We start from the raw sequence: 27366 nt of genomic DNA, 5'->3' as shown, positions 1-27366 counted from the left end.
TCAAAAATAGACAAAAAAATGTGTCATTAAGGTTCAGATAAGCTGTAGTTTTGGCGCACACTCCTGAATATGCAGTTATACTTTAGCATTATTTATTAACTATTATAGAATTTATTAATGTTGTGACATTCTATTTTTCAAAATGTTTGTTTCTATGTTATAGAAAACTTTATAGAGAGAGGCAGATTTTTTTTTTTTTTTTTTACATTTTAGCTTGTGAAGTCATTTTTGTTAGTTTTTCTTTTCTTTTTTTTTTTTTTACAAAATATTTCTAGATATATTTATTTAATTTTTAATTTAAGTTTTAGTATTTTAAGTGCTGACTGTGGGAGTGTCTCTCTGTTGTGCTGCAGCAGTATTATGACATTAATCTGGAAGGTACCATATTGTGTTTGAACAGGGGTGTTCCATCACACAATAACACAAGCTGTTTCAAAGTAATTTAGCAAAATGTGTTCATAAATAAACATGATCTAAAACTCAAATTGACTAGAATAATACACACAGATGCCCTGGCCTATCATCTATCCTCCTAAATCTCCTTCAGCCACCGCCCCCTCTCCTCCTCTCAGAGTTGATCTCCTCCTGTGGCTCAGAGCAGCCAGGTGAGTCTGAGCTGCAGTGACACACACTCAGAAGATTCAATAACAATGTCAGCATGTGCAGTCTGGGAGCTTAAAGATGCATTAGTGAGCAGAAAGTCTAGAGGACAGCAGTGGTGACAGGCAGCAGACAGACAGATCGTGTCATAAATCAGTCTGGCACAGACTGTGGAGAGAGAGAAAAACTTGAGACAGACGTAGCAGAGCATGAGTGCAGGAATGGAGGTGTGGAGCAGTACAGGAATGGACGAGAGCGAGAGAGACAGCAGCACCAGCCGTGATGAAGATGATGAAGAAGCAGAGGACGAAGAGGAAACAGACACTGAGGGACTGTGCAGGGAGCTGGTGCAAGGTAACAGAGAAAGATAAGGAGACAGACAATGTGTGAGAGAGGAGAACTAGAAAAAAGAGCTGCATGCTGCGAGGCAGGAGGAGAGATAGCGTGACGTGGATCATGAAGGACATTATTTGCTGAAGAGGGTTTTGAAAGTGCACAGCATGTCAATAAATCCACTTTATCACCTGCAGAAGAATTGATTAGCTCTTTTCTGAGGTTGTAATTGCTGTTTCACCACAAACATGTGGTTACAGTCTCTTCGTATTTGCATGATTTGTTAGTTTTGTCATCATGATGGAATCACATGGTATCGTGGAGTGAACGTGTGAGGGGTTTTGACCTTGGTGAAATTTATGTCCAAAAGATGGAGTGCGGATGGATAAATTGCAGATAAGTTGTGATTAACCAACATCTAATATTTATATATATATATATATGATTTATTTTTTATGAAAACACAGACTAATATATATATATATATATATATATATATATATATATATATATATATATATATTAGTCTGTGTTTTCATAAAAAATAAATCAATAAAATTCATGGTTTCCTGCTTGGTCTACTGATGGATATAGAATTAATTGCCTGCATTTTAATCACTTTAATCTGTCCAGACACAGAAGCTCGTTCCAGTTTCACATAGTACTAAGTCTTACGGTCTTACTGTCCTTAATGTCTTTAATTCTCTCAGTGACGTAAATCCCAGCAGAACTGAACTCTTCTCAGGCCAGGTGAGCAGATTTAGCAGCGGCTCTGAGACTGAATGAAAGGACACATGCTGACACTAATCGTTATCTGCTATTTAGTGCCACTCTGGTTTTGCGTCAGGATTCAGATTTGATGTAAACAAAAATGTCAGTTTCTGTCTCTAAAGGTCTTGAATTTCAGTGGTGTCATGTTCTCGGCAGCCAAAACACAATCATGATTGTCTTCATTCCAATCGAACTGTATGATTGTTTCATATTTCCTTTTTGCAATGTTCTTGATGGTTTTCAGTTTCACTGGATGCACAGTCTCAAAATCTTGATAGGCCTGTTTGATTTGCTATCCACACTGTGACAGTGAGATGGTCAGATGCATTTAATTATTTGTGTGGAACTTCATTTCCCCTGCTGTCTGCAACCCTGTCAGCTGCAGCTTAGCATTTCGAGCAACTGTTTTGTGAGGGACCTCGGAGAAGAATTTTGATATTGCCATTTTTGCAGTGCATTTGAGTGTCTCTAGTGTTAAAGGTTAAGAATTTATTGATGGGGTCTTTGCTGAGCTAAGCCATCATTTGCAGATCTGGGAAACATGGCCAAGCTTTTACTTTAGCAAAGTCAAACACGTCTCATTCCAGATGAAATTTGATTATGCCTCAGGGAAAGGCAAGAACCAAACAAGTGATAATACGTGTCCTGAAAACAGCAGAGAAATATAATGTACTTATGTAGAGGGTAGTGCTTTGTACAGAGTACTTAAAAAAAGTAAATAATAGAAAGCAGTGTCGATATTGGACAGCAGCACCCTAAAACCTCCATTGTGTTCCTTAACAATGAGTATAATTTAGTAAATGTATAAACTTTGGAAGCTTTCTAACCCTCTTTCTTTTAAATAGAACTGAACTTAATTTTATTTTAATAGTATATTTATATTATATTGTATTTTAATAAGTTATATTTATGTATTTATTAATAGTTTATAATATTACATTCTATTTTAATATTTCCTCAAATAAAAATGCACCCTCTGGATCCTGCCATGAAAAAGCTGTTCATAAATACTGCAAATATTTTTGGATCACCAATCAATTATTATATATATATATATATATATATATATATATATATATATATATATATATAAAATCTCTAAAGATTTGTCAAACAAGACAGTTACTAAAAAATATTTTAATAAAAGGATAATCATAAGATATATGTGTAAAATATTGTAATTTATATATTTGTTACTATTTTAATATTTATATATTTAATATTTCCATTTAATTTCATTTGAATTAATTTAAAATTAAAGTACATTTAAAATCAATTATATATATATATATATATATATATATATATATATATATATATATATATATATATATATATATATATGCAACCTGCTGGAAAAGCATCTCTGTCTGTGAATCACTGGTCTAGAAGACGTTTGTTCTGTAAATGCAGGCCCGATCATTTTGAGCAGAATTAACCCTTAATGAGGATCAGCCTAAGAGGCTCTTGTTCTTGACTGCATAGATGTCTGTTTACCTGTCTCGTCGCGGTTGGGTCACATTGACTCTACTTATTAGATTTTGTTTCATGAGCCCATAAGCCAACTTTTAACAGCCTCTTTCTCACGTTCCTCCTTTCAATGTCTGTTTTTTTCCTCTGCAGTGCTGTGTTCAGAGAGAGTTGGTCAGATCACAAAGACATATCATGACATCGAGGCAGTTACACATCTGCTTGAGGAGGTGAGAGACACTTGTCTTGCTTCACAGTCTCAAACATAGCATACATGATACCACTGTCTTTCCATTGATGCCTCAGTCATGACATCATAAAGGTCCCGCACATGATTGTCTTCCTCCGCAGAAAGAGCGGGATCTGGAATTGGCAGCCCGGATTGGCCAGTCGCTTCTCAAGCAGAATAAAGCCCTGACTGAACGCAACAAACTACTGGATGAACAGCTGGAAATCACCAGGGAAGAGGTGATTACTTGGACAAGAAAATACTTTTGCTTGTTTTTAAACGAATAGGAATCTTTATCCATCTATTCACTCATTTACATTATTTACTCATGTCATATTATCTATCTGTCAGTCAGTCTGTCTATCTATTTATTTGTCCTTCTGTCATTCTATCTATTTAATTTACTGATAAGCACTTTATTAATAACTTTTTTATGGTGTTTTATCCTTTTTGGACCTTAACATAGAAAGTAACTGTTTTTAAATGGCAGGGGTGTCAAATTGTTCAAGGTCCAGTAATGAACGTTCCTCACCAGCCGAAGTCTGTACAATTATATACCTAAAAACATGAACTGATTGGTTTTGCCAGACCAGGCTGACTGGAGGATGTTTAATTTAAAGGTGACCTATTATGCAAAAATCACTTTTATAAAGGTGTTTGAAAACAGTTGTGTGTTAACACTGCCCTGAGTGAGAAGCAGCGGTTCGCCAAATGGTAATGTTACTGTTTTCTTGCTGTAGCTGCTAGAGGTGCAATGTCAGCGCCAAAGAGCAATTATAAGTGTGTTGGGATGCACCAACATAGGAGTCTCCATGGACCTCTGAGGACACGGTGGTTACATTTCATTTTCAAAGAAAATGTCATAAAAAAAGGAAAAGTCCTATACGTTTGTGCTAATCATTTTAGACCGGACTCCCTCACAAATGAGGATCAGTCGAGTGTTGGAATTGTGCAGAGGTTGATTCTGAAAGACAGATCGATACCAACGCTTCATGCACGAACATCCAGACTCCAGATACAGACTCCTGATATTTTGTTTTCCAAAAGAGATTCTTGGCTCTCTGTAAGGGTAAAGTTGCTAAAGCTACCATTGTCTCTTCATTCATGCTCTACCAGAATCATCGTAAGGAATGTGGCAGTTAAAAATTACATTTAAAAGCATTGTGAAGTTGAGCTCATAATGTAATAGCACGCAAAGGCACCATAAGACCAGCTATGTCATAATTTTTATTGCGCCGCCTGTGTAATTCATAAATGCGTAATTACAATGCACAGTACAGTCAGATTGCGTAATATTTTCCTATTTTATTGTTGGCAGTATGCTGGAGCATGAGCTCTTGAAGGTCCACCCTCTTCTTAAAAGGGAGGCGGGAGCATCAGCTCATTTGCATTTAAAGGGACAAACACAAAAACGGGCACACATCCGATCTTAAGTATCCAGAAAGACATTTGTTAACCATCCTCAATGAGAAATTACCCTAGCAACATTTAGCAAAAAAAGCTGCCCAGCAAAACTGCTCAAAATGTTACCCCATGCATTATCAGCCTAAGACTTTTTAAGGGCCCGTCAACTTTCATAATTTTTGACTCACTGAAAGTTTCATCTGTCTGTGCACCGCTCTCTTCGTTATATGGATGCAAACGCTGACTCTGGGTCTGTTCTTACAGATTGCCCAGCTGCGTCATGAGCTCTCCATGAGAGATGATCTCCTGCACTTTTATGCCAGCACTGAAGATATAGAGCATGCCTCAGAAACACTGTGAGTTTACATCTCTCTCTCTCACACACACAAAGTGTTCAACAACTTAATTCTGCATTACTGATAAATTACTGACAAGTCTCATCCTCATTCAGGCTTATACAGAAGGATTCGTCCTCATCTCTCATCAACTGTGTCAATTATGACTTCCTGCAACAGAAACTGAAGGGTTTAGAAGAGGAGAACTTTAAATTGCGCACCGAGGTATGCTTAAATGCAAAACATATCAACATACCTGCTGAAAAAAACAGCCTATGCTTGTTAGGTATGTTTTGATGCTAAGATGCTGGTCCTTTGCTGGTTTATGCTGGTCCTTTTGCTGGTTTATGCTGGTCGGAGGCAAGGGGGTGAGAGACACTTGTCAAGTGACAAGCATAAACCAGCAAAAGGACCAGCATAAACCAGCAAAAGGACCAGCATAAACCAGCAAAATGACAAGCATAAACCAGCAAAAGGACCAGCATAAACCAGCAAAAGGACCATCATAAACCAGCAAAAGGACCAGCATAAACCAGCAAAATGACAAGCATAAACCAGCAAAAGGACAAGCATAAACCAGCAAAAGGACCAGCATAAACCAGCAAAAGGACCAGCATAAACCAACAAAGGACCAGCATAAACCAGCAAAAGGACCAGCATAAACCAGCAAAATGACAAGCATAAACCAGCAAAAGGACCAGCATAAACCAGCAAAAGGACCAGCATAAACCAGCAAAAGGACCAGCATAAACCAGCAAAAGGACCAGCATAAACCAGCAAAAGGACCAGCATAAACCAGCAAAAGGACCAGCATAAACCAGCAAAGGACCAGCATAAACCAGCAAAAGGACCAGCATAAACCAGCAAAAGGACCAGCATAAACCAGCAAAAGGAACAGCATAAACCAGCAAAAGGACCAGCATAAACCAGCAAAAGGACAAGCATAAACCAACAAAAGGACCGGCATAAACCAGCAAAAGGACCAGCATAAACCAGCAAAGGACCAGCATAAACCAGCATCCCAGCATCAAAACATACCTAACCAGCATATGCTGTTTTTTTCAACAGGGAAATCAAAAAACATATCAAAAAGTTGCTGCACAGCTAGGTATGTTTTCACACCCATCACTGTTTTTTAGGCTAATGAGTTGACATTTGAGACCAACAGTTATGAGGAACAAGAGCAACGGCTTATGATGGTGTGTGTGGACGAACTCTGTGAGTAAATAAACCATGATGCCCAGCTCTTCTTTGAGTATCTCAGATTAGTTTTCGTGATAACAGACTGAAGTGTCTTCTTATTTCTCTCAACAGCAACAGCGAATAAGCAGGTCGTGTCTCTGTCAGAGGAATTGGCCCGGAAGATGGAAGATTCGCTAAGACAACAGGAAGAGATTAGTGCCCTCCTGGGACAGATTGTGGACCTAGAGCAGCGCTGCAAAGGGGTCAGACACACACACACACACACACATACTCGCTGTGTTTTGCTTATGCCTCACTTAGAGAATTCTTTTTTTATAAACAAATAAGTCAAATTTCCTTCCAAATTCAGCTCACCGCTGAGAACGAGGAGTTAACGCAACATCTGAATGTTTCCCGGGAATGCCAGTTGCAGCTTAAAACAGAGGTACTTTCCTCGCAATATCAATACCACAATATGCCTCCTAGTTTTTGATAAATGGCTTTTGTGAATCGAGTGCCAGTTGATGATGTTCTGTCTCTCTCTGGTGGCAGCTGAAGGAGCTGCAGGAGAGGTACTCCGAATGTAAAGACATGCTCCATGAAGCCAGAGAGGACATTAAAAACCTGCAAAACAAGAGCCTGCCCAACAGCACCGTGCAGCGTTATAGCACCCTGGCAGCGGTCGTCCCAATGGATTCACTTGCTGCTGAGATTGAAGGAACCTTCCGGAAAGGCCTAGACAGCCCAGCGCCCACTGAATACAAGTTAGTCATTCATATACTACAAAACTGTATTTCATTGTTTCATGATAAATATCAAAATATCTGTAAAACAAAATAAAAAAATCATGAGCACTCATGATCAGGATATTAGAATGATTTCTGAAGGAATTCAGCTTTGCCAACACAAGAATAAAAAATAAATTTCAAAATAGAAGTGGACCAATAGAGAACACTGCAAATAATAAAAAGGCAGTACTCTGCAGCACCTCTTTAACGTTAAGATATATTGCTGGAAACATAATAAAAAGACTGAATTCTTTTTTGCAGTTTATTCAAATCCTAGTTAACATGCGTTATATATAATTAATTAAAATGTTGATGTACTGAAAATGGATTTGACGTGATTCTCTTAATGTTCTGCACAGGAATCATCCGCTGCGGGTGTTTGAGACCGTGAAGGTGGCCAATCAAGCAGCTCGGCTACGTTCTCAGATTCAGTCTCCGCAGGTTCCGGGTTCGAGCCCTGCATCCTTACGCTCTAGTCGGATCAGTACGCCACGGACCAGTTATTATGAATCAGACAATATTAGTGTCAACATGGAGGATAAGCACTCCCCTCCGACGCACACTCAGGATCATGGGTCGGTGTCTATTCATTTTCACATTTTCTCAGAAATGACTTTAACTATTAAGAATGAATCAGTTAATAATGCCATATTTCCTGCCTAGGTTACTGGAGTCGAAGCGTTTGGGCCAGCCAGGTACGCCAGGAGGGCAGGATTTAGAGGAAGCACTCCGGTCTCTTTCAGAGCGCCAGGAGAGCCACACATCAGAGCGGCCCTTCTTCGAGGTGGAGAGAGAAAGGAAACTGCGCGCCTTGCAGAGTGGAAGCAGCGGCAGCGGCGGAGGCTCCAGCGGTTTCCTGACACCCAACGGCAGCGTCGCATCCACAGGAACGAACTACTCCGGCACCTCCACGCACTCCTCGGGCACAGGCTCCTCCCGCTCGTACCTGCCTGAGCGCCTGCAGATAGTCAAGCCTCTGGAGGGTCAGTAGATACACACACGATAAAATAATGAACAAATAATTAAATCGAGATAAAATAACAGATATAAAAATTACACAATTTTACAACCTAAATTGCCATATCATATAAAGATCAAATTATGGGATATTTTACACAGTCACACAGGGATCCTCTCTATGATATCATTTCCTGGTTTATGGTTTTTCCTATCGTGTTTCTAAATTTTTGGTGGATGAAAATTTATCAGATATTATCCCTGTAAAGCCAGATTTATCAAAGAAGGATCATAATCAATTAAAAATGGAAGTTTATTGAACATTTAGACCAAAAAACAAAACAAAAAACAACGAAGAAGAAAATAAATTCTGATAGCCTGTTATGTAAATGAATTTGATCTTTATAACATTATAGCAGATGGCTTACACAATGCATATAAATATCAGCTGTCACTCTATATCTCTTAAGAATATGTCTTAGTAAGATGATATTTACGTGCTTAATTTTCTGATCAGGGCAATCTGATCTGGGGGCAAAACATAATGCAATGCAATACAATTATGGTTTATTAATAGATCAGAAACCATTTTACTGAGCAGTCTACTTCCTCTTGCCCCTGTCCACAGGCTCAGTGACTCTGCACCAATGGCAGCAGCTGGCCAAGCCCAATCTGGGGGGCATCCTGCACCCTCGGCCGGGTGTCCTCACCAAAGACTTCAGAGAGCTGGATGTAGATTTTCAACATGTCTACAGCCTCAACGACCTCGAGGAAGATGAGCCTGATCCGTCCAAATTCCCCAACCTCCTGAAAGGCACTGTGGGTAAGAGCCTGTTCACCTACAGCAACACATTTTCTTCTTAATTCTTTGGTTTGTTTGATTCTTGATGATGTACTATTTTTATAATCTTTCCCATGCTTCCTAGCTATTATTGTGGTTTTATACCACTTTGACTTCAGTGTAGTGCTGTAGGTAGTTGTCATGCATAGCTGAGGTTTAGCATGTGTTTGTGTTTCCTCACATAAACGCAGTCTCTTCATCCAGACCTAACATCCCTCAGACCTCAAACACCCCCCCGTCCACTAGCGGTCAGATCCTCCATCCCTCTGCCCTCCTCTCCTCCTTCTCCACCAGGTAAGACATGATCACACTGATGCCCACACAGAGCTTGTTGTAGGACTGGCAATCATCCATCAAAATTCATTCAATTTTTTTCTATTTAATTGGTTATATGTATAACACAAGTATTTCTTACTAGAGTTGGCAGTTATTTAAATTAGGCTAGATTGCGCAGTTCAGTTGTCGTTTTGTGTAATGTTAAAGCATTACATTGACAGCCCTAATTCTTACATGTAAAAAGGCACTTGGGGAATATCAGAAATGTCTGTGTGTTCACAACCAAACATCATTTTAATAGTTTTTTCTTACTTATTTTCCCTCCTTCAATCTGTAACAGGAAGCGCTGGAACCGGCTCTTTGTACAGTTATAAAACCGTCCTTCATAAAGTAAGCCGTGTCAGGGATGGTCTCTTTGAACCCTTTACTAGGATCATCCGAAATCCATCTACTAACTTTGTTTCTCTCTAACCTTAGGTTTCATAACGCTAGCATAACAGATCAGGACATTTTATAACTAATTCTGTCTTCTCTCCTACAGATCAACAGATTTAGGTTTAGGTACTGGAAAAACTGGAAAAACATGTTTTAATTTAACAGTCTCTGAACTTTTACCTTGAATTTTTCCTTTAAAAAAAAAAAAATATATATATATATATATATATATATATACACACACAGAGTATTAGTTTATAACATTGACAATACCATTGATATAAAATAATTGGACAAAAAATATTTATTTTAATTATTTACATTATTTGATTGGCTTTGCCTTTTTTATGTGTAAAGTGTACATAAAGTATATAGATTCAGAACAATTTTATATTAACATTAACATTAAAATGTTAAAGGATATATATATAATAAACTTCTTATATGGGGTTTCCTGAATAATCTTTTATCATGACTAAAATGTGATATTTTGAGAATATACATTCAAGTCTTTCTATGAATGCTGTTGAAGTCTCATCTTTCCATTCTTTTATGTATTAGCATGATCATGCATGTTATGCATTAACACTTGTGTCCTGCCCTGTTTATTTCTGGTGTGGTTTGGCTGACTCCTTGTTCTTTCCCCAGCCTTCGGCCCCACAGTGCATCTGCTTGTGGGAGCTGTGAGCACGTGAGGACGTCACCAGGCCTCCAGTGCGTCTCTGGGTCCACATCACACCTCCACCCGACCTCCTCCCTCGGTCTGCTACAACTTGTGTCAGAGCGCGGCATCTCAGCTGCAGTTCATCCCAACTCCCCTCTCGCTCACAGAGCCACCGCGTCCTCAGAGGAAACACAACGGGACTCTGCGGGAAGTCAACCGAACAAAAGAGAAAAGGAATGGCAGGGAAACATTTTCAGCGTCAATCTTGTGGAAAAACTCAGAAGCCTGGGCCTGTACAAAGTGGTTGCCAGAGGCTTTGTGGATTCAAGGAGAAAAGCCAGCCCCCAGTGAAACACAAAACGCCGTTCACCATTGAAGGGTCCAATTCTGCATCACCCCTCATTGTAGCATGCAGCTAAACTTTTCCCATTCGTAATGGGGCATTACAAAGCCATATCAAGTTTTCATTTCCGTAGTGACTTCTTTCGGCACTGGGAATTTTAGGTATGGACTGCACCAAAAAAAGATTTCATTATGAAGTCAAACACACCTTTTTTTGTATCATTGGTGTCATGGGGTGCTTTAAACACTCTTAAGAAGGGAACATTTGTTTTTCAACAAAATAATGTCCTCCTTTGTTGAGACCTTGTCTTGTCACAATCAGTCTTGAAATCACTACTTTATTGTTATGAAATTGTTCCATGTAGCAGCACTACAGAAGAAATGCACTACGTGGCCTCAGTTGCTTGCTGCCAATCAAGCATCAGTGTCAATAGTGCGTTTTGCTTCCTGAAAGACACGTTTGTTCATAATAGCACTTTTCAGAGAATTCAGATCCCTTTTCCTAGGGAATGCAGGGTACATTATGTGAGGTTATGTACTGTACCTGCAGTCTACACACTTTAAAAATGAGAAGCTGTATTTATGATGAATGTTGGTGGTCAATTTAGGGAATATTATACGATCTTGTTGAGCGAATAGAAGTGATCTTGTGCTTTATTTTCACAGTGCTTTAATGCAAGTACACCCATGCACACACATACACACACACACGTATGTCATGCAACTTAAATGTCACAGTCACGTTTTCACCTGTAAAGTTTGTAGTGCATATGATTGTGTCTTACCAGAATCAGGGATGCACTAGTAAAGTTGACACAGTTTCTGCTGCAGTTAAGTAATTAAGTAAATCGAGTCATCAAGGGCTGAATTTATATCACTGGATTATTCAATGAACACAGGTTTTGCTTTCTTCTTCTCTCGATCAAGATCTTCTGTTGTGTCCGCTTGTGTCTGTCAACCAGGTGAACACAAATATATCTGTATATGGAGAAAGCTTTGTACTGTGTGTGTTTGAAATGTTCAAAGGGGCAGGACGAGGGTAGTATTTACTGATCTAAAGTGTCAGACGTCTCAGTGGTTATTTAAAAAGTAATATATTTAAATAAAAATGTCTACCTTTAATACCACTCTGTGTAAAACAAAATCCTCGGCTGGTCACTATTTTTGTAGAATATGTAAAGAGTTGTTTAGAAAAAAATAAATACAATTATATAAAGAATCGTCAGTTTACTCAAGGATCAGAGGTTAAAGGTTGAGTAATATTTTTACATTTGAACAATGTTTAGCCTCATGATGAATTAAAAGCCCAGAGTTTCAGGCACTGATACTGTGTTAAATGGCAATAAAGATTTCAGTGTATTTTTGACCCGTATGCTTATCTTTGTGTGTTTATGTGGTTATTTGTGACCAATCTATTTTTGTTTTCTTAAAAAAAAACTACATGGTAACAGTAAAGAGAGTATAAAAATGGTATGAAAACACTAAAAGGGTGAATATATATATATATATACACACACACACACACAAACTGACCCCTTTAATACATGATCAATTGCTTGGTAACTCAAATTGCTAATCAGCCAATCACATGGCAGCAATTTAAGCATCTAGATGTGTTGAAGATAACTTGCTGAAGTCCAAACCAAGCATCAGAATGGGGAAGAAAGGGGATTTAAGTGACTTTGAATGTGGAAAGGTTGTTGGTGACGGGCTGGTCTGAGTGTTTCAAAAACTGCTGATCTACTGGGATCTTTACGCACAATCATCTCTAGGGTTTACGGAAGAATGATCAGAAAAGGAGAAAATATCCAGTGAGCGGCAGTTGTGTGGACGAAAATGCTTTGTTGATATCAGAGGTCAAGAGGTCAGAGGAGAATAGAAATAGAAGAGTAGAATAGATAAGAATAGAATAGAAATTGAATAAAATAGAAGGAAAACTTAGGACCATGTGATATTTCAGTTTTTCTTTTTTTTATAAATCTGAAAAAAAAAAAAATCAACAATTCTGTGTTTTTCTGTCAGTAGGGGTGCTGTTTGTACATTAATGAGGAAAAAAATTTACTTAAATTATTTTAGCAAATGGCTGCAATATAACAAAGAGTGAAAAATGTAAGGGGGTCTTTCCGTACCTACTGTTGTGTGTACTGGCTGTGTATATATAAATGTGAAATTCGCACCTGCATGACACTCACACACACACACATATTGTTGCAAATAGCTTATATTTAATGACAAAGTTTTTACTAAACAATTAAATCTCTGTACTCCGGCGCCCAAAATCTACCCAGCCTTGATAATCTGTAACGCAGTCCTCCCGCTGGATGATTTCTATCGGAAACACGAAGAACAGCAAGTAAGAGTGAGGCTTCGTTTCTTCGAATGTTTCTACCTCCAGAGACACGCACCTGACAGTGCCTGTAAGAGCTGCCGGGACACGAGCTCGCGCTGATCCCCCGGTACATGCACAGAACGACTCACGCGGGCCTCCAGTCTCGCGGGAAACCGTCCCGTCGCCTTTGTGTTCACAGCTGTGTCTCTGGACAGAGGAGAGGCCACACAAGCCACCGCCAGCATCGCTATAGCGGTCAACACGATGCACTTGGCCATCATTACTGTGAAAAACAACAAGTGTTTAAAATAGCCTAAATGTTAGTATCATCAAAGAATTCCCACATTCGTGCTAGAAATCTAACATAAAGCTGCAGTAGGGAACTTTTGTAAAAATATATTTTTTTACATATTTGTTAAACCTGTCATTATGTCCTGACAGTAGAATATGAGACAGATAATCTGTGAAAAAAAAAATCAAGCTCCTCTGGCTCCTCCCAGTGTCCTATAGAGCTCGGGCGTAGACGTCATGGAATGGTGCATTGTGGGTAACGGCGGCCATTTTAGAGGCATCGCAAAGCAGGTTTGTAATAAGATAATAGCCAGTCTCCAGAAAAAGTTATAGAACGTGACAAAAAAAGTTGCCTATACCTATACGGACAAACTCAATAATGAAGCCAAACAACGCTACTTAAAAAAAAAAGAGGTTGTAGGCGGAATCGATCCCTATGAACACATGAAAGTTTACCAAGCCTCAGTTTCCCTGATCATTTCTCCTACCGGGTCTGTGGAGTGAGCGCTTACACCTCCGATCAATTTAAAAATTTCACTTTCACTTTTTAAAAAGTCACTGGAGGCTCACCTGCAGATCATAAATGGATCTGCAAATTAAATGTGGAGAAAACAATCTTTCTCACTAAGGAAATGTTAACATTAACCAAGCATCAGTGGTGACACACACACACACACACACACACTTATCAGATTCTGCGAGCTATGAAGCTTGTCTATGCGGGTTTGTTACACTTCAGGAGTAATTACTCACCTATCATACTTGCAAAAATCCACTGTTTTCCTCCGGTAGTTCTGTAATCCGGTATTAATATTGACGAACATTCACCTCAGACACAACCCACCATTCACCAAAACAAGACGCTTAACTTCCTATTTTGAAGTTCGTTCCAGTTTATTTTTATTTTTTTTAAACAAGTTGTTCAAATTTGTTAAATACAGTCAGCACAAAAATATCAAAAAGCAAATTAAGTTCAGGATTGGGTCAAAAGAAAATGTTTAAACAAAAAATACAGACACTAAACTGACTCCCTTACTGGCCAAAAACTAGAGAAAACGTAATGTGTTTGTGTGTGTGTATGTGTGTGAGAGAGAGAGACCATACACAACATGTCTCACCATAACTATGTATTATAATATTATCAAAGGTGATGGTTTCCCTCCGTACAGCGGCGACCCAAGCCATCTGACGCCTCTTGGTGATTTCAGACACCTTGTGTTTTTTTTCCAAGTAGGAAAATGTTGAAAACTAATATGATTCACGAGGCGTTTGCCCTGTCGATCATGAAACCGATTACAGCAGTTCACAATACAGCAATACTGAACCATTTTCCAAAAAATAATCAAAATTAATGACCAAATGACCAACGTTACCTAATGCCTACTATACAGTACATCTACTTCTGTACCGCGATTCCCACAATGCATTGCGACGTGACGCAACGATCCCGACCTCTATTGCCCTTTGCAGTTACAGACCGCTCCCTTTAAGAAAACAACAAATCAGAGCTGCAGTTCGTAACTTTGTTTGTGTTAAAAATGTAGAAAAATTTATATAATAAGCGAGTACACCATACTCCATTTTCCAAACCGTGTTTTTAGCTTGTCGTGAATCACTAGGGTGCACCTATAATAAGTGTTTATATTCGGACTATTTTAGGCCGAATAAACATAAACAGAGAGAAGTAGCTCGGGCTACAATGTTCTTCCGCAAGACGCAAGCAGTTCTGTTTATTAACCGCTAGAGCGTCAAAAGTTACCAACTGCAGCTTTAAGATGTTAATGTAAAACAGATTTTGAAATGGTTTCTTGCTGGTTCAGGCAAGTTTTATGATTGGTCAACTAGCTGTGTTGTCCAGAACCCAGCTTTAAACCAACTAAAGAGCAGCTTATTCAAGCTAATGACCAGCTAGAAACCACTTACAATATTCACAGACACACAAAAAGCATCAGTTTTTCATCAGCAGGATGGTTTCTTCAACATGGACATATCAAAAATTAAGAAAAAGCTGATTTACCTGAATTTTCCTGAGCCAAAAACGTTTTCGGCAGGGTACGAATAAAGACTTAATCCAAAATAACATCTCAGTCCCTTTATATATATTTTTGTCAGGTAAAAAAAAATGAAGGTGTGAATCAGTGGAGTCCGATCATTATTGTTCAGGAGGAGGAGCATGACAGTTAAATGAACATGGGAAATTCAATAATCAGTTCTGAGAATTTAACATAGCAAACATTACAGAACCAAATGATCAGGAAAGTCATGGAAAACAGCATTCAAATTAATATGACCTCTAAAAAAGAATTAGCCGTGGATTTTTTATTCACGTCAGCATCCGAGTTCTCATCTAATCAGTTGTCCTAATGTAAAATTATATGATGTGCTATCAGTAAGTATCCTTTTTAAAACTGTCTTATTGATTCAGATGAACTGATGGAGAAAGGCTGTGACAGAGCTTTTGATTTTTATTGCCGGGGAGGAGTCTGTTGCTTCCTTTCAGGAACATTAGTTTTATGTACCTAAAGATTTTACTCAAGAGCACAGTTCTCTGCTATCGTGTGAGTGAGGTGAACAAACAGTTGCCAGTCCACCATTGATAGCCAGAAGGTATATGACATCAGATACTGCTCAATTCGATGTGTTGCATTTTCCACCTTTCCTTATCTATAGCATTGGTATTGATGACATAATGACATAATCACATTTTGTCAAATCTGTTTTTTTGTTTTTGTTTTGTGGTAAACATATTGGACACATCCAGTTCACATACAATGACTGAAACATTTCTAGTTTGAGCATTTTTACATTTCTGATTATTTTTTTAATACACAAGGTAAAAAAGTCAGAATGAAGCAACTGTTCTGTCATCATAATTAAAATAAAAAGCATAATTACACGTATTAAATGATTGAAAAGAACAAACCCTAAAGGAATAGTTTACTCATCATTTACTCCAAGAAAAATATTCTGAGGAATATACCTAACCAGTTTTGGTTACCACTGAATTTCATTGACGATACAATAATAACCTCAAAATATTTATCTTCCACAGAATAAAGAATGTCACGCAGGTTTCCACAGACACGAAAGTGAGTAAATGATGACAGAATATTTATTTTAAAACATATTTCAACAAAAGTGCTTCACTATTAACATTGAAAAAGCTTGTGTCTTCAAAAACCAAAGTCATGTGTTCCAAAGCAACATTGAAAGACCTTGAAAAACTTATTCTAAGCAGTTTTGAGATTACACTCTAGAGAAATTATTTTTATGGAGGTAATTGAATGCCTAATAGATTTGCATACGCAGGGTAGGAGTTGTGGAAGTGTACATAAAACTGTAAGCATAAATTAAATTTGCATGCACAAGAGAAGCTTTGTAAAACTGTGAATTGTGTTCCAAGCGTAAGAAATTTTTTTTTGCAGCATTTTACTATTGTTAGTGTAATTCATGTGTTATGAAACTGCATCTGTATGTGTGAAAAAACGAACTGTTGCAAATGTCTAAATTAATTGTTGTGCATGTGGGGCAAAGAGTTCCCAACATAAACTGATATCATCTTTCTTTTCTTTGCGCTTACAATTTTGGCATGATTCTCTCACTAACTGATCTTTTCAACCGAGGGGGAGGGTGGGACCACCACCTTCTTGTAGCCAATCACATGAGGCTCTGCTGACTCTCCATTTACTCTTATCTGATTGGTTCAATAAACACATCATATGCCAAAACATTAATCTTCATTTAATTCCAGATCGTTGTAGCTGCCAGATTGGTAAATAATAATAATAAAAAAATAACAACTTGATTATACAAATAAAGTGACGATTTCTTTACCTGCCGCAACCTGCGGGGTCCACGGGTTATGAGACAACCCGCACATCACTATTCCCTAGTGGCTGGGAACGTAGGATTCCCACTCGATTAGTTACTTTAATTTGGATATATATTTAGACATCATTAAAGATATTTTTGATCAAAGATGTATTATTTTATTTTGATTTGAAGGGTAAGTTTTTGCCTTAGTCAAATCTGGACACAAATAAATGATTTTGTTGCTCACACTTGCTTCCTATGATAGCTTGATCAGTCACATGAAAGTAATTAGAGCTATTAAAATTTCTAAATATACGGTCTGGAAAAACGGACAAATTCAGATTCATGTAGCTTTATTGGTTTAGTAAAAAGGTTTTACAAAGTATAGCACTCTGATACTTCAGTGCTGAGCGATGTCACATAACATCATTGTGATTGTAATGTTTAACAGCTCAATGGTGTATGCAGATTATATTAAATTTCAGTGTAAAGCCAAACCAATCCAATAATGTTAACATCAACTCACAACTCATTATAAACACATGGGAGTCTAGCCTAATGGTATACACAACTTAAGTATCATACTTTAATTAAATTGTTATATAGGCTATTTATTTTTAATGTAGCCTATGTGTATGTTAAAAGTACCATTCTGGCAGCAAGAACGACCCAGAACTAAATGAAGATTAATGTTTTGGCATATGATGTGTTTATTGAACCAATCAGATAAGAGTAAATGGAGAGTCAGCGAGAAGGTGGTGGATCCGCCCTCTCCCTCAAGCTTGCAAAACTCAGTCAGTTAGTGAGAGAATCGTGCCAAAATTGTAAGCACAAAGAAAAGAAAGACGGAGCTGTACATATCGGTTTATTTCTGGAACGTTTTGCCCCACATGCACAGTCATTTAGACATTTGCAAGAGTTTGTTTTTTCACACATACAGACTGGTTATATGCAGTCGATCTGTTTTGCAAGTCTTTAAACTGTTGTGTTCGCTTGCAAATCACTGTTAAAAGACTTGCAGTGCTTTTGACCATCTTTTAGTGTCAGAAGAAATGTCAGAAGAATGCAGATTATATTTATTTTGCGTTAGTATGAAGCTGCAGTTTCACAATACTTGAAATACTTATACTTATGAGTAAAAGTAAAAATGCTGCAAATCATTTTTTCTTATGTCTGAAATGTGTTTACACCTTTATAAAGCTTCTTTTGTGCATGCAAATTTAATTTACGCTTACAGTTTTATGTACACTTCCACAACTCCTATATGCAAATCTATTTGACATTAAAATTATCTTCATAATTGTCTTTACTCAAAAGAATGATGCTTTTAAGTGACAGATTTTGGAAATCTACCAAAGCTGAATACATGCTTTTACAAGCAAAAACCCTCTGAGTGAAAGATTTTCTTCAGAATGGGGTTGGCCTTACGAATTTGCATGGAAGTTCTGACAGTAGAAGTCAAAAAGGTTTTGAGAACATGACATGTTTACCAATGAATTTCCATTCACTCAACAGGTATATCCCCTTACTGCCAACTGCAGCAGCTAATCTGATTATCAGGGGTTACATCTGTACATTTCAAGAGATGGTGATCTGGCGTTAGGCTACTAAAGGAGAAAAAAATATACTTAAGAATTTCGTTTTTGCTTCATTCTGACACATGAATCCACATTTGAGTGTTGTTTTTTCCAAGCTTGAGAAAGAACAATGTTTGTCATATTATCTAAATCACAAAGCGAACCTGAGGAATGTTATGGTGAATGCACAAAGTAAACTGAAAATGTGTTTAAGATGTAAACTTTAATACTGTCACATAAATATGTATTAATGCTTGCATTTAAGCTAAGAAAAAAAAGTTGTCATTTTTCATAAGTGCCGCTGTTATTACTTTGAACTGGAACATGTCCAATAAAAACAATCAGTTTATTCAATAGTAAAATCATTAGTCTCTAAGCCATTAATCATTTTACAGGCTTTTGAAGGTCCAAGGTGTGATTGAAGTTTTTGAAGTTAATGGTTTTAATTTGCATCTGGGCACAGGAGGCAATCGCCCACATTCCATCTATTCACTGGAACTGGAAATCTGACACTGTGGGATGCAGCAGGGCTATATAAGACTGTCTTTAGTGCAAATTAGTTTACGTTTCGACATTTGTTAAGTTTCGACATTGGAAGTGACATACTAACTTCCATAGATCTTCTCACGCAGCCATGGCGGTCTGTTGCAGCAGTAAGATGTTCACCACACGGAGTGTGATCGGCTCATCTGGCCTGGGTTCCTCTAGTGGATTGGTTATGAATGGATTGGGGAGTTCAGGCGCCTCTTTGTCTTTCAGTGGAAAAAGTTATGGCAGCACTGGGGGCTTTGGTGCCCACATCTCCAGATCTTTGTCCACTTCATCCTTGACGATGGATGGTTATGAGGACACACTGAATGGCAACAAGAAGCAGACGATGCAGAACCTCAATGATCGCCTGGCATCTTACCTGGAGCAGGTAACACCTTCTATTTGTTAACTTGAAAATGTAACAGAAATGACATGATAAAATAAAATTATCTTCTAATGAATACTGATGAATGGTTTTTAAAACACATTTATATTAAAAAAATTATATTGGTAATTTTTTTTTTTTTTTTTACAATTAGTGTATAGGGTCATTAACAAAAAGATTTCTTATATATTAACTCAAAATAAAACGTTTACAATTAATAAATGTCATCTTGTAAAAGTCAGAATAAAATCCCTAAAAAAAAAGTTAATACATTTTAATAACATTCTACATAAAAGAGCGTGTCCTTTGTTATGGACCAATGCATTTATTAAATGTATAAATTATACATCGGTTTATTTTTATTTGATATTCGTATTAATTTGATTGAAATTTTTTTTTAATAAGAAAAAATGAAATTTTAAATTGAGTGAAATTGTTTATTTGACTATTTAGTAACATAATGGACATATTTTCATACAATCAGTTATAATGGTTTTACTCTAAATATTTAGGCTTAATAATACTTTTATTTATGTTATTCTAAATCATATCTATATTTCTGTATTTCCTAAAATCAAAAGATACAGACAAGACTGAACATAGCAAATTCAGCTGCATTCATCTATGAGTTTATATGTGCCATGCTTCCGTCTAGTCTTATCTTTAATGATTTTCTGAAAACCTGCGCATGTGTGTTGTGTTTTAGGTGCGCTCTTTGGAGCAGGCCAACAAGAAACTTGAGCTGCAAATTAAGGAGTTTTATGACAAGGTGCCGATGCAGAGCAAAGACATGAGTGCTTATTTCAAAACCATTTTGGAGCTCCGCACACAGGTAGAGCTGCTGTTAATCATCCCCTGAAATGACTGAAATATCATGAGGTGAAAGCTGCCTCATCTAATGCCATTATGCCATGCTATGTGTTTCAAAAACCACAAACAATTTTGTTCATGCAATATTAAGTACCTAAAATACGGGTTCATTTGAGAGTAATTTTTATTTTCGTTGTGCTAATTTGAAAGATATGTTAACATCCCTTGATTAAACACACATTCTCATTTGTCCAAAGATTAACAGCCGTTATATGGAGAACGATGAGCTCCGTCTGAAGCTGGACAACGCCAAGCTCACAGCCGATGATTTTCAACTGAAGTATGTGATGTGTAAACCAACACTTTCCCTTTTTCAGTTTGCAGATTTCTTTTTACTTTCGAGTGGAATTATACAGTATATTCCATATTCAGTGTTGGTTGCTTCATCTTCAGGATTCTAATTTATGAAATACTCCTTTTTCTCTTTGGCTGTGGCAGGTGTGAGACTGAAATGAACCTGCGTGTGTTTGTGGAAGCGGATTCGGTTCGGCTGCACGGGGTTCTGGGAGAGATCAAACTTGCCACTGGAGATCTAGAGAACCAGCTTACTGAACTGAAAGAGGAGCTGATGGACCTCAAGAAGAGCCATGAAGAGGTCACCTTCCCATTTGAATCGAATCTCTCCGATTTATTAACCAATTATTTCACAAGAACAGTTTTCTCTTCCCTTCGTTTTCCACAGGATCTGCAATCGTTGCGAGAGCAGCAAAGCGGCTCTGTTAACGTGGAGATTGACTGTGTATCTAAGTCAGACCTTGACATGGAGCTGCAGGAGATGAGAGCTCAATATGAGAAGCTTATTGAGAAAAACCGCAGAGAGGCTGAAAGATGGTTCCAGAGCAAGGTGAGCCAGTAACACGAGTTCATGTCTTCACCTTCCAGAAAAACAATGTTAGACCGAATGTAATTCATTGTTTTTTATACATAAATCACATTAATGAGTGACATGTCAGCTGTCTGATGGTATGCTTTAGAACAATGGCAGTATAAAAGGAATGTGATTGCTAAATTCAAGTTATCAGAGTCTTTCTGCCGTCAAAACCTCAGACTTCTGAATTTTGTTTTTGTTTGATCTAATGGTGGAGCTTCAGGGTTAGTAAAAGTCATACAATTCCATACTGCTGAAATCGTACTAATTCATATTTGCCACCAATATGCCAAAATGTAAAATAGTTACATTTTTTCTCATGAGATTGGGTTGGGTCATCATCAGTTCATTCTGTAGTAATACAACATATTATGAACTCAAATGTAGGCACACAGCAGGCAATAATCAGAATAAACAGGATACAGATTCTTCTTTTTATTATCATGTATTGCTCATTACTTTATCTGTGTCATTATTTTTAGGGGGAAGTGTTGCAAACTCAAGTGACCAGCAGCTATACTGAAGTCAAGACATCTCAGACTGAGCTCACTGATCTGAAGAGAAGTTCCCAGAGCCTGGAGATAGAGCTGCAGGGGCTTCTCACAATGGTATACTCATTATCTGGTTTGTTTTTTAATGAAGCCATACCTTTCTCCGACAGGAGATATATGAAGATATTTGCTTATTTTCATTATTTCATTATTATTCCATACAGAAATGTGTTGCTACATTTGAGGTGCAGTCCCATTTTTAGTTGTTTGTTAAATTGTATCCACTTCCGGAATATAAGTTGGTCGTGAGAATTCACCTTGTTGTCCAACAGAAAGCTGCTTGGTTTAAAAGATACTGTACTTCTGCGTTTCAGTAAGAATCTCTGGATTTGTGTTCATGCAAGAGTGAAAAGGTTTCGGTTTCGCTCATGTTCCATTTGGAAACACAAAAGCTGCTTGGTTTGAAAAGTGACCCACACAGAAGTCATTTCCATACCAAGCAGTCACTGAAACATAAAAAAAAAAAAAAAAAAAAAACGTTCAAAAACCTATTTATTCCAGAAATGTAGTAAGTGACTGTTCATTTGAGCAGTGAATCATTGATTCGACCGATTTGTTCAGAACATCCTATCTCACGATTCTGACTTTTTTTCTCCCACTTTAGATTTTATTTTCCTCAGATTTGAGAGATATAAAGTGGCACTTCTGAGCAATTAAGCCAGAATTGCAAGATATAAACTCGCAATTATAAAGTCAGAATTATGAGATATAAATGTGCAAATCAGATTTTTTTCTCTTATAACGAGCAACTGGAAGTTTTTTTAATCAGAAATGGATTTTATAACTCGCATCTGCAATCTCACAGTTCTGACAAATGAAATCCGAATTGCAAGATATAAACTTGCAAAACAGAAAGCTGCTTGGTTTAAAATATACTTCTGCATCAGTCATTTCGGTAAGAATCTCTGGATTTGAGATTCACGTATGAGTTAAAAAGGTCCCCTATACAGGTTACACTCATGTTCAAGTTGGACACACAAAAGCAAGTTTATATTTTGCAATTCTGGCTTTATTTATTTATTCTGAGAAAAGAAGTCAGAATTGCGAGATATAAAGTCACAATGGCAAGAATCATAAAGCCACAATCGAGAGATAAAAAGTTGAAATTACCTAATTTAAATGGGTGGTTCATTGCAATTCCACTTATTTAATGTTAGTGTGTAATGTTATTCTTTGGGCATAAACAATTTCTGCAAAGTTACGAAGCTGAAAGTTCAATACAAACAGAGATATTGTCTTTTAAAATTCTGGCAGTTTAATGCCAACAAAAACGGCTGGTAAGGACTACATCGAGTTACTTCCCGGGTTCATGACATCACAAACCCAAATAAACCCTGCCCTAGGGGAAAGGCAGGAAAGGGGGCGAGGCTACACTGTGCTGCTTTAGAGAAGAGGAAGATAAAACTAGAAATGCACATAAAAATCTGTTTATATATGAATTGCGAAACTGTCTTCTAATAATTATAATGGATTCACAAGTTTCAGAATAAATGTTCTAAAGCGGCGGTTCTTAATACTGTTCCAAACGTCCCCCTGTTCTGCATCTCTCTCTCTCATTCATTTCAGCTCTAGCAATGAACTGTTACATTTATACACATATTTTCACATAACTATGAGAAGCGTTAAATATGGACACGGTGCAGTTGCCCTACTGTATTAGAGCTTTAAACAGGATAAAACCATAAACTGTATTAAAAGCTAACAGAAGCAGTAGCATTTACAAACAACAGCGCATCTAAAAGTATGAGACAACAAACAAAAAACATAGGCCTACCATTAAAAAGCCGTGTTTGCACAGGTTTCTCTTCAATAATATAATCTGCTTCTCAATCAGGCTCAAATTGATAAGCGATATTAACAATGCCATCGTTTACAATACAGCTGGAGCACATGCTGCTGAGCTGAGGGGCGGGACGTTTGGATGTGTGCTAAAGACGGTTTAGCCAATCACAACATACTGGGCTAGCTGACCAATCAGAGCCCATCGCCTTTTCTGAAGGCAGGGCTTCATAAAATAAGGAAATGATCAGCGTGTTTCTCAGAGAAGGTACAGTGTAATGTGCAGTAAAGGTAAATTATGTGAAAAATGTATGCATTTAAAAAAAAAACCTAAGCATTAACACATGTTAGACTGCACCCCATAAACCGACGCTCGCCATAACTACTGGACTTAACATGGGTTATATTATGATTTTTCCACTTCGGTATTTAATTTACGTACTATGTGTATACTCATTCTGCACAGAAACAAAACCTGGAGCAGAGTCTGGCTGATGTAAGCCTGCGCTATGCGGACCAGCTGAGTCAGCTGCAGTTGCGTATAGACCACCTGCAGGAGGAGCTACAGAAACTCAGTGCCAACATCCAACAACAGGCTTCAGAGTACCAGATACTGCTGGACATCAAGATGAGGCTGGAGATGGAGATCGCTGAGTACAGGAGGCTGCTGGATGGAGAAGATCACACGTATGTAGAACAGATTTGTTTTGCCGGTTTCAGTAAACTGAATGTCAGTTAAGTTGGTGAGATCATGCACTGAATCAACGTTGAGACTCAGAGCATATTACTGTTTCCTGTAGGATCTTCATCTGCACATCGGAACCTTACACGACTGAAACTGAGACAGAAACGGTGACCGAAACGGTGGAGAACGTGGAAGAGGAAGGTGAGTGAAATCAAATGCTCTCCATTGGTCCGTTCATTCAGCCAATGCAGTGTATAAATGAATGAAACCAGACAGTAATATGTGTCTGTTGAACCCTTATAGAGCAAAAGTCTCATCGCCAGGTCAGAAAGAAGATCATTGAGGAGCAGCTTGTGGATGGTAAAGTCGTATCTTCTTCTGTTGAGGAACAAATCGAAGAAATTGACTGAGGAGATAATGGAACAGCAAAAACAATTTTACATGTAATCTACATTATTCAGACAAATGCTAACGCTAGGGTGATCATACGTCCTCTTTTACCCTGGCTGGGATTTCTAAATGGCCTGTATTTTCCTGTTGTTTTCATACATGCTGACGGTAACGCTTGAAAAGTAGTTTGGCAAATAGTATGCAGGCATTGTACATAATCAATCAATCGTGGCAGGCGAGAAGGTGGGATCTACAGAGAATGATCAAAGCAATGCAAATTCACACATAATACATGAGAACTGTTGAGAGCACATCAACAGAAAAACAAAGACAAAACCTGGACATTTTAGGCAGTTTAGAAATCCCAGCCATGACATGTACTGGGAAAAAGAGTACTTGTTGACATCCTAATGAAAAGATTAAATACAACAAATCAGGATCAGTCATTATTCTGTGGGAATATTGGGATTGTTGGATTGTGGGAATATTGGGATTGTTGGGACTGTTGGATTTTTTTTTCTTGCACTAAGAATAAAATGTGTTCATGATTCATTGTAAATTTAGTGTTTCTTTTTTGTCATCCAGTCACCTTTCAGAGTTTTAACCAATTACTGGTGTGATTTTAGCCACTAGGTGTCACAGTACGTCAATTTAAAGCTCGCCTGTAGTCTTACACACAGGTAAGGGTTAAAATTATGAGAGTAAAATCGTGAAGGGAGGGTGAATGTGAGGTTTTTTTATACTAAACGAAAATAAAATATTAACATCACTTGTGTCAGGAAATGGTTGTTGATTAAAATAAATTAGTCAAGTAAAATTAATTAGATAAAAACAATGAAGAGTTTTATAAAAGAAGAAAAAAGCACAAACAATAAAATATAAATAAATAAAAGCAAATAAACATATCAAAATATTGATATGTACTTCAAATCCAATTATAGATATGTAGGCCCAACTCTCTCTGAGTGCATCATACTGGCCACTGTGTGTGTGTGTGTGTGTGTGTGTGCTGTGACAGTCCCAATTGACATTCCTGTTATGCAGTAAATATCCCTATCATATATCAAATGCTTAATCCACAAAGATGGAAATCACAGTATCATAATTAAGTGAACATAAAGTTGATTTAAAATAAAATTACGTTATTTTGAGTGGATGTTGCCATTTTTGTGCCATATCTGAGCGCTGTGAAAAATTAGTAATTTCATTCATCATATATTAAAGTGATGAAAAGTGAGTGAAGAGTGAAGACATTTACAATGTTACAAAATATTTATATTTAATGAGTGCTTTAACACATTTGATCAATATAATTGATAAATGATAATAAATGCTGTTGATTGAACTGTACATTTACCAAAGAATCATGAAAAATAAAATGTATCATCATTTCCACACTAAATATGACATTGATGATAATCAGAAATGTTTCTTGAGCATCACATCAAATTGTAATGATTTCTGAAGAATCGTGTGACACTGATAACTGGAGTAATGATGCAGAAAATTATTCTTTGCATTTTATATTTTATAAATTATATGATCAGAACCTCGAAAATGGACAAAAATTTGGCACCCTCATGTAAGTTTACTGTTAATTGCATATGCGATCAAGTACCTGAGCTTGACTAATGCATATTTCTGCTAAACATTTTATTTCTTAAATTACAACACAAGTAAAAAAAAAAAAGAAAGAAAAAAAGATTACAAATAATTTAATATAAGTTTAACATATACAGTTGCGTCAAGCACATGCTAAAGCCATGTCATGTAATTTTTATTTCATAAAATAATTAAATACATGTTAAATCCATATATGTTCTACTAAGTCCAATGGATAACACAACGGAAATGGTTTGGTTAATGGTTAAATAATTGTTAATATTGGTGTAATATTGACATATATATTTGTAGATGTGTGATAGATCTGAACAGGTTTCATATTGTGTTCACAACGTGCCTGAATTCAGGTAAAAAATTTAATACAAAAAAATAAAAAATACAGTTTTGTTAAGGACACTGTTTCCTTTATTCATCTTTTGCAGTTTATTGTTAACTGGTTTTTGACAAATCGGACAGGAATCAAACCCCTTTATTCACACAATCATACACAACAGAATCTTGAGCGATATTTAAAAAAAATCCATTAAGGCTTTGAGGTTTCTCAGTATGGAAGATATTTTGTGACTATTGTTTAATTTATTTCTGATTTAATCCAAACATTATTCAATTTCTCTGAAAGCATATTTCGGGGCATGTTCGGCACTCCCCTCCTTTATTTTTTATATAATCTGGGTGTAGACAGATATTAGAGGCCAGATGTCAAAGTTCCTTCCGATTCACATTGAGCAGAATGGCTGACAAAAAGAATTCATTTTTGAGGTTAACATTTCGAAAAGACCTCATCTTTATGAAAAGTTATAAACATAATAAAAAAATATGAATTCACTATTTCCAGGCCCTAGGCGAAACAGCTCTGGCTTGAATGATAGCATCAGATTAATAACTGAAACGAGTTTGAAACAGGTTTGGTCAAGTTGATTCAAGCCCTCACACTCATGACAGATGCACGTTCAGCACAACTGCTCTGCCTCACAGAGAAACCAACATGATCTATGCACCAGTGGAATTTTCTCATAGTCTTCAAAGATCTTTTACTTCAGAATAGAA

At 37.2% G+C, this 27366-nt stretch overlaps 3 protein-coding genes across 5 annotated transcripts; 2 read left to right on the top strand and 1 right to left on the bottom strand.

The window, feature by feature from the left end:
* The first annotated feature begins 603 nt into the window (after positions 1-603).
* On the top strand, positions 604-11999 carry hap1 (huntingtin associated protein 1). 3 transcript variants are annotated; one of them, XM_052610092.1, is made up of 15 exons: positions 606-954; positions 3328-3404; positions 3526-3642; positions 5072-5163; positions 5259-5367; positions 6282-6360; positions 6457-6587; positions 6695-6769; positions 6877-7088; positions 7472-7687; positions 7776-8095; positions 8698-8892; positions 9102-9204; positions 9527-9576; positions 10270-10418. In XM_052610092.1, exons 1-14 carry the CDS (start codon positions 810-812, stop codon positions 9558-9560), a joined length of 1905 nt encoding a protein of 634 aa, XP_052466052.1. In that variant the 5' UTR covers positions 606-809; the 3' UTR covers positions 9561-9576; positions 10270-10418. The 3 variants fall into 3 exon arrangements, with proteins under 3 accessions (XP_052466053.1, XP_052466052.1, XP_052466049.1); XM_052610089.1 differs by lacking the exon at positions 9527-9576 and having other exon boundaries at positions 608-954; positions 10270-11999; XM_052610093.1 differs by lacking the exons at positions 9102-9204; positions 9527-9576 and having other exon boundaries at positions 604-954; positions 10270-10462.
* An 835-nt stretch (positions 12000-12834) lies between these two features.
* Positions 12835-15291, bottom strand: LOC128022477 (gastrin/cholecystokinin-like peptide). The gene is made up of 3 exons (XM_052610107.1): positions 15265-15291; positions 13033-13239; positions 12835-12955 (listed from the first exon to the last, which is right to left on the bottom strand). Exons 2-3 carry the CDS (start codon positions 13235-13237, stop codon positions 12879-12881), a joined length of 282 nt encoding a protein of 93 aa, XP_052466067.1. The 5' UTR covers positions 13238-13239; positions 15265-15291; the 3' UTR covers positions 12835-12878.
* Positions 15292-19261: 3970 nt separating this feature from the next.
* krt99 (keratin 99) lies at positions 19262-25255 on the top strand. Its single transcript, XM_052610109.1, has 9 exons — positions 19262-19556; positions 20260-20385; positions 20621-20703; positions 20862-21018; positions 21106-21267; positions 21774-21899; positions 24088-24308; positions 24422-24507; positions 24610-25255. The coding sequence occupies exons 1-9, from the start codon at positions 19272-19274 to the stop codon at positions 24714-24716; spliced, it is 1353 nt and encodes a 450-aa protein (XP_052466069.1). The 5' UTR covers positions 19262-19271; the 3' UTR covers positions 24717-25255.
* Positions 25256-27366: the final 2111 nt, after the last annotated feature.

Source organism: Carassius gibelio, chromosome A11 (assembly GCF_023724105.1).
Source record: "Carassius gibelio isolate Cgi1373 ecotype wild population from Czech Republic chromosome A11, carGib1.2-hapl.c, whole genome shotgun sequence".
Taxonomy (NCBI): domain Eukaryota; kingdom Metazoa; phylum Chordata; class Actinopteri; order Cypriniformes; family Cyprinidae; genus Carassius; species Carassius gibelio.
Note: the sequence above shows the minus strand (reverse complement) of the source record. Positions and strands in the feature narration are given on the sequence as shown.